We start from the raw sequence: 17,684 nt of genomic DNA, 5'->3' as shown, positions 1-17,684 counted from the left end.
AGATCACGCTAGTTCACTATACGACTAAGTAACAAGTGGTTTATCATCGGACACAGCTAATGCATGCATGTAGATTAGAAATGATAGCTACATTCGTTGGCAAGATACAGTGTCAAAAACGAGTGAGCAAGCGTTGATGAATTAAAAGTGATACGCGATTTACTTTTACTAATAAAATGGTATACATGTTTCCTCTGACATCTCGTATCACTTGATATGCCAAATCTTAAAAATAAAAAATATTGCGGTGATTTATTATTCGTCTAAATAACAAGCAAAAAGCCATCGGTCACGGCTAACGCATCTGAGTGGATAAGATACAATAGCTCCATCGGTACTGCGTCAAGCGAGCCAGCGTTGGTCAGTTAAAAGGGCGTTCGTTTTTAAAAACCTCCGCTCATAAGAAATCCTCGTTGAGGCTAGAGTATCTTCCTCTTGCTATACGCTAAGCTTCTTAGTAGTCTACGCCTCTTAAACCATCCTGATGCCAGAAGTCGATTCACAGCCAAAAATGAAGGCAGTCCTTGGTACTATACATCGTCACAGCTAGTAGCATCCAGATTATAAGACCCTACGTTACCACCTGAGTAATCCTCACCATCCACTGTCTCGTCCATACTATCCAACGTTAGATCTACGACCATTTGGCTTACAAGGCCCAACGTTACAGCCCAAGTGTTTCTCACCGCCCGTTTGCTGAATCTTTCCCACCACCAAGTGGCCCAATCTCGCCCCACCTACCAGCTCTCCCCGCAACCCAGTCGTGCTATAGCTCAAACCTCTCCTCTCCTCGCCATCACCTATCCTTTACCGCCTCTCTTCCAGCCTTTCTCCTCACCACCACCCTAGGGACGATCTTAAAAGGGTGCCAGAACCCCCATGGTTTACCTACTTAAGACTCATTAACATAGACTAATCTCTTTTTAAGCATAAGCCTTTACCTTTTTTATCCTATAACTACAGTATTATTTTATTTGCACATTCTAAGCATGTTACAGTTATCCACCAGCTATGCAACACAAAATATCTCCGTTGATTTATAATAATTTAATGTTCTTTGTAAGCTTCTAAGAACATTTATTACATAAATATTGTCTACTTTATCATTAGATATACAAGGGAAAAACATGTAACTATAGCGAATAATTTATACACTTATGCAGACAAGTATCTTGAGACGGATTTAAATGAGTAATTTAGTTTTTTTTATATTGTTGCTAGAGTTTCTTATCCTTATGAAAAATAACATATTCTAAGAAATTTTCATATCTGCCAAATAAATTAAAATACATTAAAGGCATTAAGCTCGTATAGCATACAGAATAAAAGAAAAATTAAAACAAAGGAACATTTATTATTTTTATTTTAAATGCAACTTTTTGTTTAAGTAGTACATGCAAATATTATTAAATGATTCACATAACAGCAGGGGCTGAGCCTATAAAGAGAATTTTATGTATTTGATTCGATATAGAAAAAGTAAAATCAAGATTTATTACTTAACGTGACTAAAGGTACAAATTCATCATTTACTTTAACCGTCGCTGCTACGTTAGTTTTATTATGTAACGAGTCATGTGATTGTGTATTGAAGTATAGATCGATCAATTTATCCAATGCATTAAATTCATCGTTGATGCTTATAAGGTCAGAAGAATTTATCTCTATTTGTCCAGTAACATTCAGAGGCTTCGTTTCAACTTCTTTTTTTAAAAGTGTTGGAAGCTGAAAAAATTAAATTAAAATGAGTAAAATGTAGCCAATAATAAATTTTTTTGCTAATAATGACATATTACATGAGTGTCAACATTAATATAGTGCTGCAAGATTAAAAATACTTTTTTTTTATGTAGCTGAGTATAACTCATATACTATTCTATTTACCTTTAAAAAAGAAAAGAATCTACAACATGGTAACATTATATTTATTTCTCAAACGACAAACTCTAGAGCATTTTGATAATAGTTTATTTGATTTTTGAAAAAATATAAAAACTATCCATTTTGCACAAGACCTGTGTAATGTTATGAATACTTATAAAGGCTTGAAAAATAATTTTCATAGGCCACGTTATACGGTCTCCTTTCTTACATAATCACAAACTAGTTGTGCACCTAATGTTTTAAGAAATACAATAAACAAAAAAATCTACTGAAGTCAGAACTATAGCATTTTTTTGTTTTTCAAGATCAGACAAATTCTTAACCTTTACTGTTTTCTCAAATAAAATAATATATCATTAATTTGTGAGCATGCTCCAATGTATCCTAAAACTATTTTTATTACAAATTACTATTAGGCTTCCCTTGAATTTGCTAGCTTTTCTCCTGATTGTCAGAGACAAAATACAGTAATTTTCGAAAGAATGCATTGCAAGTAAAATAGAAACTACAACTTTTTACTTCCATTTAACTTAATTAAACACTACAAATTTTTTTAAACTGATTAATTAAGAAATGATGAATTACTTTAATAAGGAATATAAAGTCTTAAGTTTGAAGAGCATTACGAAGTTTTAAAGCAAATATAAGAAAAGTTATAAGTTATATTAGCTTAGCAATGACATAGTTTTGATAACTTGAAAAAAAATTGAACAAGTATTTGTTTGGTAAAACACTTTATTAAATATTGTACAAGAGGGTTAATAACAGCGTGAGAGGCGTCGTGAGTGTGAGCGGGACAAGCGTCCGGTCGTCTCGGAGAGCTGTGCTCAAGTGCCCGAACGCAGAGGCGGCTCCCGGCAAGGCGGAAGCCCGTGAGCATGGCGGAAGTGCACGCAGCGCCTCGCTCGGCTGTCGCGCTCGGGCGCGAAACCAAACAATCCGCCCACCTCGATCCTGGATCAAAGAACTACGTGCCGCCTGCCAAACCGGGGTCGGTCGGGGAGTCTTCTGGAGGCGGCGGAGCCGCGGGAGGCGCTGACACAGGCAGCAAGACCATCTTGGTGATGGATCGCTCGTATACGCCAGTCGCCGTCGGCTCCCGGGTGGACGCTGATGACACGGCCGATCGGCCATCGGCCGCTGGACTGCAGAAGTGTAGCGTCGAGGAGGACGACCACATCGCCGACGTTGAAGTTCCGGCGAGGAGTAGTCCATTTTGACCGCTGTTGGAGTGTGTTGAGGTATTCTTGGCTCCAGCGGGACCAAAACTGGGCGCGGACCCCCCGAACGAGCTCCCAGTGGGCGAGCGCATCCAAGCTCTCCGCAGGGGGGCCGGGCAGAACGATGGAGTTAAGAGGGCCACCGACGAGGAAGTGCCCTGGGGTGAGAATATCGAGGTCTCCAGTGTCTCCAGATAGCGGTGTCAGTGGTCGGCTATTTAAGACCATCTCGATGCCAACGAGCACCGTGGAAAATTCCTCGTAGGTGAGATGGCGTGACCCCATGACGCGCCAGGGGTGACTTTTGGTTGACTTGACGGCGGCCTCCCACAAGCCACCGAAGTGAGGAGCACCCGGTGGAATGAACTTCCAAGCAATTCCTTGATCGGCGAGAGAGCCCGTGACCAATCCCCAGTCCAGCTCGGCTGTCAGCAAGGCATCGCGCAGCTTAACATCAGCGTGGTGGAAGCAAGTCGCGTTGTCGCTCCCTATCTCGCCGGGCCGACCGTGGTGTCCAGCGAATCGGTGGAGGGCGCCCAAGAAGGACGCAGCTGAGAGATCACCGACCAGCTCCAGGTGCAGGGCCTTGGTGGCGAGGCACACAAAAACGGCGATGTAGCCTTTCGTGGTCCGGACTCCTTGTCCTCTGGTGGAGAGTACATGGAAAGGGCTGGCGTAGTCCACTCCGGTGCAGGCAAAGGCACGAAAAGGGAAGACTCGAGACGACGGCAGTGGGGCCATGAGTTGAGTCGCCGGTAGCGCTCGCAGCCGGATGCAGACGACGCACCTGTGAAGGTGAGCTTTGATCCGCCGGGGCCCACCGAGGAGCCAAGCGCGCTTACAGACGTAGGCACTGGTGTCACGGTATCCACCGTGCAGCGCCCGAGAGTGCACCCAGGCGATGACCATGGAAGCGAGGGAAGAGGCGCCGCTGAGGATCGGTGGGTGCCGCTCCTCGTAGGTCAGCGGCGAATGCTCGAGCCGCCCACCGATGTGCAGAATCCCGTCGTCATAGAGGAAGGCTGCTAACGGTACCAAGGGGTTAGTCTTCCGCAGACGTTCGCCCCGTCGAAGACACTGGAGGTCGTCCGAGAATGATCTCTCCTGGCTGAGGCGTACACACGCGAGAAAAGCGTCGTGGAGTCCGGTCGGCGTAAGAGGTGAAGCAACCGAAAGCACGGGTCCCTGCCCAAGCGGCTCCAGACGAATCGATGAATGCGTACGAAGAAGCTTAGTAGCATGCGTAAGTTGGAGAATTGCTCGAGGTAGCTGGTGTCGAGCTGCTGCACTACGCAGCAGATGGATGAATGCTGGTTCGGTGCGGGGAGCGGGTCTAGGGGCCATGAGTCGACGTCCTCGGTGAGCCAAGCGGGGCCCTCCCACCAAGTGCGCTACGAGCGAAGGCCGGTCATGTCGGCACCTCTGGTCGCGAGGTTGGCTGGATTTGACTGGGTCGGCACATATCGCCAGACGCTCGAAGGTAGGATTTCCTGGATTTGGGCGACATAGTTGTTGATCAGCACGTTGTTGGTTGGCCTGTCTAAACGCAGCCAGTGCAGAACGATCTGTGAGTCGCACCATGCGTGACAGCGGTCAACAGGTACGCGTAGCTCGTCGACAGCGGCCCGCAGGAGCTTGGCGGCAATCAGTGCGGCGTGGAGCTCGAGGTGCGGAATCGTCATGCGCGCGGATGTCTCTAGCGCTGGCTTGAGCGAGCGAATTGGCGAGAGCTTCGTCCGAGCCAGAAAAATGTAGCAGAGCGCCGGCCCAGCCCCGGGCGCGAGGCGAGACTAGATGACGTCTCATTGTCGTCGGAGGAATATTTTTGATTTAACATGTTAAGAACCGTGATACTTGGTTGAATCACAAAAATATTATATTCAACTCAACTGCCTACGTGTATACTATGAGTCTACAAAGTATGAAATTCGCCATCTGAGTGGACCTCAAACGCAAAGTATTTAACGATAAATCTTAATTACATTTTTTTGATAGAGTTAAGTTTCATGTTATGGTTTTGAGCACATTATTTAATCAAAAAAAAATCATAACTATTAAAAGTCTGTCGAAATACGTACTTAAGTATTCCACATAGGAGCTTGGACATTAAGCAATATTCTCCAATAAACAATGAGCAGCATTTGAAATGTCTTGTGTCCGATTCACATGCCAATACCAACAAAAACCCAGTTTATAAAAATTGCTGAATACTTTTACCAAAAACGCAGTTTTTCACATGTTTGGGAGCACTGGATGCAAAGCATGTCTATTAAATAAAATGCCTGCCTCATAACAGTTCTGTATATTACAATTACAAGAAGTTTCACTCCGTTGTTCTGCAAGCCATAGTTGACGCAGATTACAAATTTATAATCGTAGATGTTGGAGGCTACGGATAGCAGCATGACAGTTGCACTTTTAGAGCATCTAGCTTGAACAAGGGATCAAAATCTAAAAAGTTAAAAATACCCAAAGATACAGAGTTACCTGAATCGACAATTATTTTACCATTCGTGTTGATCGCCATCGGTGCATACCCACTGATGAAACATATAATCAAGCCCTATCCTGGTCATGATTTAACAAGAGAAAAAATAGTTTTTAACAAGAAACTATCTGCTGCAAGGATAGTTGTAAAGTGTGCTTTCAGTTGATTGGCCACGAAGATTTTCATTTGTAACAAAACTGTGGAGCAATTACCTGAATTTGTGAATAATATTGCTAAATGCGCGTGTTTGTTGCATAATATAATTATAGAAAAATAAAAATTAATCTAATCTGAACGAGAATAGCCTTTATCAGCATCAAAAATCATTAGTATAGAACAGAATAATAACGCAATTAAAGCCCTAGGTGGTGAAGTACGACAAAAACTTATGCAGTAACTTGTACATTACATTTGTTAATTGTAAAAATTTGGAATAATAAATACAGACGCTATGTATTTTGTTACCAAAGTTCATGATATTAGACACCTGGAAAAACGACTTAATTACTATTATCTAATCTGATTTATTCTCATGCCTAAAAATATATCTTCTTGTTAAGAAGCTGGCTTTTATAAGCTACATGGGTTACAGTGCTGTGGCTTTTATAGTTAAAGTACGTATTTCGACAGACTTTTGATATTTATAATATTTTTTAATTTAATGATGTGCTAAAAACCACAACATTAGGCTTTATAGTATCAAAAAAATGTAATTGAAATTTATCGTTAAATACTTTGCGTTTGAGGTTTACTCAGACTGCGAACTTAATACTTCGTAGAATTATAGTATACACGTAGGTGGTTAAGTCGAATATAATTTTTTTGTGACTCAACTGAGTAACACGATTCTTATCATGATAAATCAAAAATACTTCTTTGACGACAATGAGAATTTAGAATTAATTTGTTGAACAACAGCAAATCACCATTTTATCACGTTATTGATTATTCGAAGGCTTATATTCTTTTTCCTCACATTTTTTTCTAGGTAATTAGGGTAATATAGAAATTTTGGTAATATTATGTATAAATGAATACATTGCGGTAGAAAATTATTTAGTAATTTATTATTAAACTGTGTAATAATAGTATGGATGATCTTTCAGTATTAAGCATACAACTGTTTACAACTGATAAGTTATGTTTATACTCTTAATTAAGTTAAAAAAACTATAACATTGTTCATAAAAGCATAAAAATAACTTAAATTATTTATTTACATAAATAAAGCAAAAAAATTTAAAACAAAAGCTCTTTTAAAAGCTTGACTAGAAGAAACTTAAACCATTAAATCGTATGTAAAATTTATACCTTGTAGCAGGTTTGTATCATAAGCAAGCCATCTTCGTACAAGTCTATCAGGAAATATGACAAAAATGACGTTTAAAAATGCAAGTAACTGATAAATATAACCCAAACTGTAAACATAAGTTTAACATGAATGAAAAGAGCACGTAAAAAGTATCGATCTTGATCTTTCCTTGAATTATTTGTGACGACTGGTAAGACACTATCGTCGTCGTTGATGACGATAACATCGTTATCAGCATAGATCCTGTCAACATTCAAACGTCATCCTCTATCTTTAGAATTACTGTTGTGGTCGTGTGCTGTATGATAAATGAGAAAATTTTTATACAAAAAAAATATTCAGACAGCCACCAATACAAATTGTCTTACAATTTACAAAATTAATTATCTCCAGTCAGGAGAGCACCAGAAGATTGTGTGACGCTGGCTTCACATGAGAGCATTCGCAGGGGCTGACGTGTAAAAATCGATACTCTGATTATATTTTGGATCCGCTATGGTGAGAGGAACAATCGTATAGGGCATGGTGCTAAATTTTTTTATTTTTCAAGCGAGCATAAGACTGACAATTTGGTGGAAAACGCTGTTCAGTTTGAATCTATTACATGTTACTGTTACAGTGACATTTTGATGGAGCAGGGTACTCAGACTCTACCTCTGGGTTACTATGACAAGAAGTTTCATGCCTTGTCCTCAAATTCACGGGAAAAACAACTAAAAATTAGTTACATGTAGTGCTAAAAATAAAAATATTTAAACAAAATTTGACAGAATCCTACCATTATCATCTTCATCGCTTGTAAAAAGCATAACGTTTGAAAAGAGCAGCCATCTCTACCTGCAACTTGATTTTTTTAAGTCAGTGACAAAAGCAGTGTAAGGGAGAAGTATTTTAACGAAGGTTATATCTTCTGTGTCGTCAAAATTGTTAGATGAAGAACGATTCACATAAGTGGAGTTGATACATTGCCTTTTAAGAGAGTCAACTTTAAACACATAACATTGCACCTAATCGTTCATGTCAGAACGTAAGTAGACTTTCGGCTGACCTGCACCTCGCTGAGTGTACTTCAAAAAAATGTTAAAGTATGCCATGTCCTCGTTTGATACAAAAAAAATATTCAGACAGTCACCAATCCAAATGGTCTTACAATTTATGAAATTAATTACCTCTAGTCAGGAGAGCACCAGAAGATTGTTGTGACGCTGGCTTTACATGAGAGCATTCGCAGGGGCTGGCATGTGAAGTTCGATACTCTAATTATATTTTGGATCCGCTATGGTGAGAGGAACAATAGTGTAGGGCATGATGCTCAATTTTTTCATTTTGCAAGTGAGCATTAGCTGACAATCGGGTGAAAAACGCTGATCAGATTTAATCTTCTGCATGAGTAGATGAGCTGTGGCAGTTTTAGAACACGGCGGTTCTAAAAAAGCCCCTTTCTCCACGGTGTGTACCCCTCTGCGGCGTGCCCCTGCTTCCTCTGCGGCCAATGGGCAAGCAAGTCTAGCAGTCTCCATTTTTTGCGTGCACCACTTGCGTTTGTGCGTGCTAGCTGCAGCGCTGCTCTAGTTGTGCGCAGTGCAATTGGCGTCTGCAGCGTTGATTTGTGCGCTGCTTGAATATGTAAAATCTATTGCAGCTTCCACACGCGATAATTCTATGTATTTTTTAATGTAAACGAGAGTGTTGCATCAAATTGTAGGATGTGAGGTGAAAGAAAAATAATTATTAACATTGTTGGTTATTTTTGATGAATTAGTTTATGTTAAAATAAAAAAATTGATATGTACGAAATTTGCAAAATAGTTTGTTAAATACCTTATTCTTGAAATGCAATTCATTTTCACGGCTCTTTATTATTATTGTAGTTGTCGTCGTCGTCGTCGTCATCAACATCAACCCATTCCATGTTAAAATGAAACTTTTTAATTTGTTTGACGTTATGAAGAACACACATGTATCTGTAGGCACCGTTGTGATGACTACAAGTAGTTTCTTTTCTTGATAATTCGAACGGTGAAGTCTGTCATATCATTGCCTTTGGAGCCATATCTTTCAAGCCATTTTTGTTTCAGATCTCTAATAACAAGTACCTCCGTAGCATTTTCAAGATTTTCCTGTAAAATATTTTCTATTTTTGTGTACTTAATTTTTCCCGAGTCCCAGCTTAGTCCATGATAGTAAAGTTCAAGGTATACATTTTTATGTTTATACTTTAGTGGTAATTTTCGCCAGTTTGAGGGTGCTTTAAATAGAAATACGTGTGCTTTTGCATCGATAGCACTGAGCGAAAGGATAGCCAATTCTTTGAGCACATAATCATTACCCGGTTTCTTAAGACCTTGCATGTCCACGAAATACTCCATTTTCTGAGCTATTATGATATTAAATTTTATTTTTTAGCTTGCTATAACCTTCATTTCTAGGACAAGATACTTTATTGATCGAATACTTATCGACAAAGTTTTTTAACCAAGATTTCTTATTCTTATCATCATAGTCCATAGTAGAAAATTTTTGATCCTTAACATTAGTTGTAAAATTGGTTGCACTCGGTTTATGCGACATATTAATTCAACAATTCTACAGTCTTTATCTTTCAATGTTTCCACGAATTTTATTTTTTCAACCTTCACATCTTTCATCTCGTTTCTCTCAGCAATAAGCTGATGTATTGGCAGAAAAATTGTTATGCAACTCAAAATCTAGCCTCACATCTACTGTAGTATTTTTTAATGACTCGTTTTGTTTCGAGCAATTAAGGACGACTAAAAGTATTCAATTGAGAAAGTGACGTTTGCCTAATAAAGGCGTACAATCTGTCCCATAGTATGAATTTTCAAAATAAGCATACATATTATATAGCAATGCGTACTGATATTGTGTTATATCGAGATTAATATCACCATAAGGATAATATTGTGAATTTAAATAGAGTTTCACATTTCTTATATTGCAGTGATCAAACATGCTAGCGATTACGTTTTTCTGATTTTTTCGGTTTGTTTGAAAGGCTAAAATAACATAACGTGGCTTTTCCAACTGATTGGATGTCTTAACTGTCCGAATATTGCTTAATGTGCTAGGTAAGAGAGGATACTTATATAATTTCCAAGTTCGAAAACTCATAGATACAACTTATCTTTTTGTAAATGATTTAATAAACAAATTTCATAGGAATCTGACATTACCACATAGGGCGTAAGCAACAAGAGCTTTAATATTACTATTTTAAAGTCTTTCCAGTTTGCTACAATTTTTGATAAAAGTTGTGAGACCAACATTTTAGCACTTGTCTACCTCTGTAGCATTTTTTTGCATCTCGTATTTCTTCAAATAAGTGACAGATGGCGTTATTTATCAATGTGGTGTTTGGTACTGCTGTATTTTTATCTGCTTTGACCAATCTTCCGTAAATATGTTAACAACTTCTGGATGGTAAAAAACACAAGTCTTGATGTTAAATTGAAATGCGAATTTCATCGCTATTGCCATTTGTTAATAATGCATACGGCTGATGAACACAAATTTCATAGTCCACAATTGATTCGTCAAATGCGACTGGAGACTGAATACTTAGATTCTTGTCCATTTAGTATACAACAAAAAAGTATCCAATTTAGTTTCTACCAGGGCTTTTCATTTTGAGACCGAGAATTTTTATAAACTGAATGTTTAGATGAGTAGGTTTTTGACGTGTCAATCGTTTTCTAGGATGTCTCGATGCTTTGATAGACTTTTTTCTTTGACGTCTCAACGGTTTAAGAGCTCGTTATTGACTGTGTGCTGGAGCATATATCGAGCTGTCTATATGATTTATCTGATAATAAATGATACCCATTATGGAGAGGGTTTTATGTGCGATACTTATAGTTATGACTTCTCTACGAAAATTGACTAAATCAATATCCTGATCTTCAATGTGTAAATGTATATGATCAATGATACATTCAATGATCGGTCAATAAATTATTTGTAAAGGAACTTCAATAATCCTATATCGAGGTGGTACTGCGAGGAAGAATTCATGAATCGTGTGTACTTTGATTGTTAATGTTAGCTCCACTTGTGATGTTACATTTAACTCTTAATGCGTTTATCTTTAGAATAGCTACAGGTAAGTCTGAAATATGAGTGGTAATATTTTTTAAAACTCTTTAAGTAAAACCTAATAGACAGCCTATTGAATCTTGAGGTCTAAAATCAATAGTATGACTGCACTTCATAACACTTCGAAGCGTATTATTGTTTGGCTTGATATCGAGAGTTATGTTGCGAGGTTGTAATACCTCAATCAAAAATAATCTGATTTCTTCAATCTAATAACTGCCTGTTGGTGATAGAATAACTTTATTACCGACATAAAATTTACCATAATTTTCATCAATATTTGGGATTGAGTTGAATGACAAAAGTTGGACTAAGCCAAGAACGTAGTTGTATTTTGGTGATAATTCAATTAGTGAAAAATACTGTGCTTCTAAAACAGAGAAAGTACGCGAAATTTAAGTGTTAATGTTTCTTCCATGGTTGTTGAAGTATCACTAAGTGGTTTCTTCCCATGTAAGAAAGATATATTTGTTTTAAAAGAAACTTTAAGCACAAATGACCGTAGTTGTAGGAGTTAAAATTCTTGATATCTCTTATGATTATATTTTACTTTACTAACTTTCAGATACAACAGTAAGTCAGTAGGTGGCTGTAGATCTCTAAAACTGTCACAGTACACAACATTATTACCACGTCTTGGATAAGCCACCCAGTCAGTTTCGGGTCCATTCTTATTATCGAGATTTACTATAGCTGTTTCACAAAACCATGGACCGTCAGCAGGCAAACTGTTATTAATAAATACTCTACGAAAATGAGGAATTATTAAGATTTAAGGATATTTCACCAAATTTATGTTAGTCAGAGCTCATTTGGATGATTTTATTCTTTTAACTTTTTTTTTTTGAGATTTTTTTTTTAAACCTTTTTCAGCGTAGGGCTTTAAATAGACTCCTAATCCAGTTTTATGTGGTTTGAGATAAGGACCTTTTTCAAAAGCGGTAGCTCTCATGGTTTGATTATGTCTCTGACCTTCTGCTAGCTGCTTTTTGGCTGACTTAGCAACATTAACGATTTTTATAATTCCAGCTATTTCATTGGCTATAGCACCAGTTGAACTCAAACCAGCAAACAAGTGAATCAGAGGTAAAGCTCCACCAATTTAAGAAAGAAGCCGCTCACGCCTTCTTAATGCGGGGAATTGTACCATGCCTTATACCACCAGATTTTTTAACAGCAGTACCAGCACCCTTCAAAGCACTACTAATGACATCTCGAGCTTTTTTGCTATTGGTATTTATGTCTTGTAAAGCAGCTATAATAACTGCACTGAAAGCACTACATTGTTTTTTCTTGAACCTACTTATCCTTCTTTTCCTTTTTTTGATTTCCGTTTTTTCTCTTGCTCCAACCCAATAAAAAATTAACTTTTAGCCTTCATACCGCTAGTCACTAGGGCAGCTGCTGCTATTTTACCAATACTTGAATCTAAAGCTTTAACTCGTTGCCAAATCTTCTCAGATAAAATCTTATCTGCTTCGTGTCTGGCTTTCAAATCTTGTCAATTTTTTTAATACGCTATATCATGCTCTTTGCACGCTGCATCCAGCAGATTTGCCCTTGGATCGCCTCTAGCAAGACGCTTAGCGATCTTAGTACTTGGACCGCAGTACTGATAGCCTGGTAAATGGAGCTCTACTAGTCAAGAATTTATGACTTTATTTACATGACCGTGTCCTCTCTTACGACGCATGATGATGATGATGATTAGACTTCAGAGGTTGGATTATGACTAAGAATTTCAGAAAATAAACAATATATTTATAGTAGACAAATTCGTTGACAAGTAAAGAGCTCAAGCTACATAAGCGTTGTACTTTTTCATCAAAAGATAAGTTTTCACTGATTGTTTATACAGTATAGACATGGAGGTAAGAGAGCAATCCATAAAATTACAAGTTCCTAATTTTGACGCTATGGTAAAACAAGAAAAGCGTTTGAATCGACATGGTAAACTACTCCCTGACAGTATTCGCGCAGTATTTTGTGGTTCATATAATTGTGGTAAAACTAATAGCTCATAAGCTTTAATTATACATCCTAATGGAGTTAAGTTTGAAAATGTTTACGTGTATTTAAAATCGCTACATCAACTAAAGTACAAGATTTTAAAAGAACTTTCAGAGGCTATGGAAGGTGTGAAATACTTACCTTTCAGCGAGCACGAAACCGTAGTCTCACGAAATGATGCTTTACCAAATTCTATAACAATTTGTGATGATACAGCTTGTGAAAAACAAGATAATGTAAAGGCTTTTTTCTGCATGGATAGAAAAAAAAAGTGGACTGCTTCCATCTTTGTCAGTATTATGCTCAAGTATCGAAGCATTTTGTAAGGGATAGTGGTAACTTTTGAGTTTTATTTTGTCAAGATGAAGTTAACCTGAAGAATGCGTACAATAATCATGTAAACTCAGACATGTCCTACATTCAATTAAAAAATTTATGCTCTAATTGCTTGAATGATGATAAACACGGATTCGTCGTTATAAACAAGGATAGACAAATAAATAATGGTCGCTACAGAAAAAGCTTTGATAATTTTGCCGTACATTTAGGACATACCTAGCGCAATCGTTACAGTCTGTTGCAAGACATTTGATTATTATCATGTATTAACAAGAGAAAGATATTCTACGCCAGGTAGTAAGGGTGCGAAAAGCGGTTAAAGAAAAGTCCAGACTGTTGACTCTAATGGAAATTGCTGCCGAAACAAAAAAAAAAAAAAAAAGTAATAACTTTGTTACACACAATTATTTAAACAAGACCAATCTCGTGATTCTGTTGAAGTCAGTATTAACTCATTAAATAATTTTTATATCCAAATACTTGATTAGAATGAGAAAAATTTATTAGATTTAAGGTATGGAGTGCGAAAAGAAAATGAGCTGTACAAACCTGGCAATTCGCGAATAGAATTTGGAAATAATCATATTAAAATAGATGATTTAAAGTATTTAATGACTCCAGGATTAATGGAGATACTCATTAAAAAGCATCCTAATGAATTTCTGCGAATACGGGAGGATTGTGAAAAGTACTATATAACATTAACAATTATAAATGTTCACAGAAAAGGGTTAAAAAAAATGGAGCTATACGAACCATAATAGTAAGAAGTTTAATAAATTGATTGCTCCAATGTTCGATCTCACGGTTCGAAAAAAAGGTTGATCGTTGCTACCTCATTACAAAACTGCTGAAATAACAAAACGAGTAGATTATACACACTGGGATGATTCTTATAAGTTAGGAGATTGTTTACGCTTATTAATTGCTGAAAAATTGGCAGGAAATAGAAGTCATGACAATAAAATAATATCAATCATCGAAGAGCTTTGTGAGGGAGGATATATATATATATATCTATATATATATATATATATATATATATATATATATATATATATATATATATATATATATTAATTCATGTAATGGTTGCTTCAGTATCCAAATGAGTGTCGATGTATTCAGTCGAGAATAATAAAAGGCTGTGTAATATTGAAACATTCAAACAGCCTCAAGATGCTGTTTATTTGGCTTACTAAATTGAAGTAATTAAATGACTTAAAAAGAAATAGATAGCTTTTAAATTCTTATGTACAACTTGCAAAAAAAATTCCCATTTATTCAAGCTACTTCAAAAAACTTAAACCTAGACAAATAATGCATGGAGCAAATTGTTGAGGAACTGCATAAAGCAGCTAGGCGTAACTACCCTCGCCATTAATTCAGCATACGTGGCTTAGACGAGACTTGGCAAGCAGACCTTGTAGAGATGCAGCCTTACGTTCGTGAAAACAAAGGTTATCGGTATATGCTCACTGTAATGGACGTTTTCTCCAATAGATATGTTTCAATATATATATATATATATATATATATATATATATATATATATATATGTTTTCTCCACTGTAATAGATATTTTTTCTGAGTACGCATGGGCTGTACCTATCAAGAAAAAAACTGGTGAAGAAGTTACTGCAGCAATACATTCGATATTGAAAAAAGGACGGGTGCCCGTAAACATGCAAACTGATGGTGGCAAAGAATTCTATGATGCAAATTTTCAAAATCTGATGCAGAAATATAAAATAAATTTATACTCAACGCACAGCAATTTCAAAGCGTTTATATGCAAGCGATTCAATCGTTCTTTGAAAGATTTGTTGTGGAAAAAATTTAGTTTGCAGAGCAAATAAAAATGGCTGAATTTGTTACAAATGTTAATTAAATTTTATAACAATAGAAAACACTGAACAATTGGTTTGAAACTAAAAGGTGTTGGTGTTAAAAATGAAGTTTAAATTTTGGAGAAGATAAAAAGAAAATGTGAAAAAATTAGTAAGTCTACGTCTAAATTTAAGATCGGCGATGAAGAGTCAGTAAGCAAAACCAAACAAGCATTTAGAAAAGGGTATACGACAAATTGGTCAACGAACATTTACAATCATTTGAGTAGCAGCAATAAAATCGACAACGTATCATCTCAAAGATTACCAAGATCAACCCATTTCTGGAGGCTTCTATGAACAAGAACTGCAGAAAACAAAGTATCCAGATTTTCAACTTCTGAAAAAGGTCCTTTGAAATCGTGGCAATCTAGTTTTTGTCAAATATCTGGGCTTTGACAGTACTCACAATAGTTGGACAAATAGATAAAAGCTCTTGTGAACTTCTTTCTGGAGATTAAAATTTCAAGATTGTTATATGTATAAAATAATTATAAAAATGTTACATAGAAAGAATTTTAAATAAATACTTAAATTTAGAGAAAATTGTAATTAATTTTGTTATCTTTTTTACTTCACGCATAAAAAAACATATTGTATTTTCCATTATCCACTATAAACAATTAAAATTTATTTACGGCATCTAACAATTCATAATAAAATTGTTCGTTTTCAAATAAAGCCAAACTAATTTCGTCTGCAGAAAAATTTGAAATTCATAGTCAAGTTCTGCAACTATCTTAGGTCCAAATTTAGTATACCTTCTTCTTAGTTTTGACACCATGCAGTTTTGCTCCACTATCAACTTATCTGCTAGCGTTTTGCCCATTTTTGGTGGATCCAATACAGTAACTACCTTCACACCTTCTCCTACGTGATTGGATATATTCCTTCTAGCAAGTCTTCCCTCTTACTGGATGATATTACTCTCACTATACTGTAATGACCCCATAGTAGAGTATCTGTACAATCAAGTAGCAAATATCGTTTGTCGTCATGAGCACTTAGTGCAATTTTTTCTCTTTTTCACTAAAAAGTTGATGATGACGAGATCTGATATTTTTTTGCTCTTGTTTAATAATAGTGTTTTCATGCTTTACATGTTATGTAATCATTAAAAGTTATTGTTGCCTTTACAATAGATCTTTTAACAATTTTTGCTTTTTTTACGGGGCTTTGGTCTTAAATTTTCACGCTATACATTTTGCTGCTAGACCCACGAATTTCAACATGATTTTCCCATTGCATTCATCCTTTATCAAAACAACAATTTTTTTATTAACGAGTGGTATATTAAATCTATTATTTAAATAATAGTCTGAAGTATCAAATTCTTGAATATTTTCCCTCATTGTATTATAAATATTTTGGTTTGTTATTTCGTACACAAGGCTATCAGTGTCTGTGTACAAAAGTTTGCAATGGTCTTTCATTTAAGTTTTCATAAAGTTGTAATGAAATTAATACACAAGCGTCTTTGACAGGTCCAAGACACTTAATCCAACATATATTGGTTTTTTTATAGAAACATCTGTACGAAGGAATTGTATAGCCACAAGTTGCTTATCATAAATATGACAGCTATGGAAATTTGGTCGTGCAATTTATGTCTCTGCACCATATTTTCCCTCTCACTTAATAATGAGTTTAATATCAACTTATTCACGCTCATTTTCCATGGTCTTTCCATAAACAGTTATAACATAAATAATTTATATAACATCTTCTCAAAGTCATTCTTAGCATTTTGACATTTTTCACCATTCAAGTCGATGTACTTTTTTAGCCTAGGACTCTGTTTAAACTGTAGAGTTCTATATATTTTTTTTTTTCCGAAGACCATGACTTACAGCTTGCTTGGGAGCACGGTAGTGTATCATGTATCGTTCTTTGTCATACAAGGTGGGCATTAGTTTATTTTGTTTAGATTCAGGAGGTGTCATATGCTCAGCACAGAATGGTAAATCTTTATGAGCGTCATGAAGGGTCTTAGGATACTCAAGATCCACTTCAAGTATATAACCGATTTCAGCATCATGGGGCACGTTTAAAATACCCATTCAATTTGTATTATGAATCTATTTAAAACCTGCATATGGTAACGGTTGGGTCATGGCCCATCCATATGAGTTATTGACATCATCGTACATAAGGTATTTTTTATCTTTATTTTCTTGATAGTCTTCTTTTATGTAAGGATTATTAGCTTTTGCATATAGATTGCAACATTGACTGATCCCACCTCGTATGCCGCACTCAATAAACATGACAAAGTCAATGTCCGTTTACAATTCTTATTTTACCTATTATAAAACCGAAGATTTTAATTATAACTATGGCTGTACACAAACACGTAAAAAAAAATGACCTTCGTATACTTCAACATAGCATCCCAGTTTAAGCAAGGAGTTGTAAAATAATGATGGGTC

At 36.4% G+C, this 17,684-nt stretch overlaps 1 protein-coding gene across 1 annotated transcript; it reads right to left on the bottom strand.

The window, feature by feature from the left end:
- Window positions 1-2,843: 2,843 nt before the first annotated feature.
- Window positions 2,844-4,448, bottom strand: LOC149375718 (uncharacterized). The gene has a single exon (XM_089598052.1). It carries the CDS (start codon window positions 4,446-4,448, stop codon window positions 2,844-2,846), a length of 1,605 nt encoding a protein of 534 aa, XP_089454178.1.
- Between the last annotated feature and the right edge of the window lie 13,236 nt (window positions 4,449-17,684).

Source organism: Copidosoma floridanum, unplaced genomic scaffold (assembly GCF_036245765.1).
Source record: "Copidosoma floridanum isolate Cflo_tuat_1 unplaced genomic scaffold, Cflo_Japanese_pri ptg000004l, whole genome shotgun sequence".
Lineage (NCBI taxonomy): Eukaryota > Metazoa > Arthropoda > Insecta > Hymenoptera > Encyrtidae > Copidosoma > Copidosoma floridanum.
This window is presented reverse-complemented; position numbering and strand designations above follow the sequence as displayed.

Coding starts and splice junctions, on each gene's coding strand:
- LOC149375718 (XM_089598052.1), bottom strand. CDS start 4,448: ATGGCCCCTAGACCCGCTCCCCGCACCGAACCAGCATTCATCCATCTG.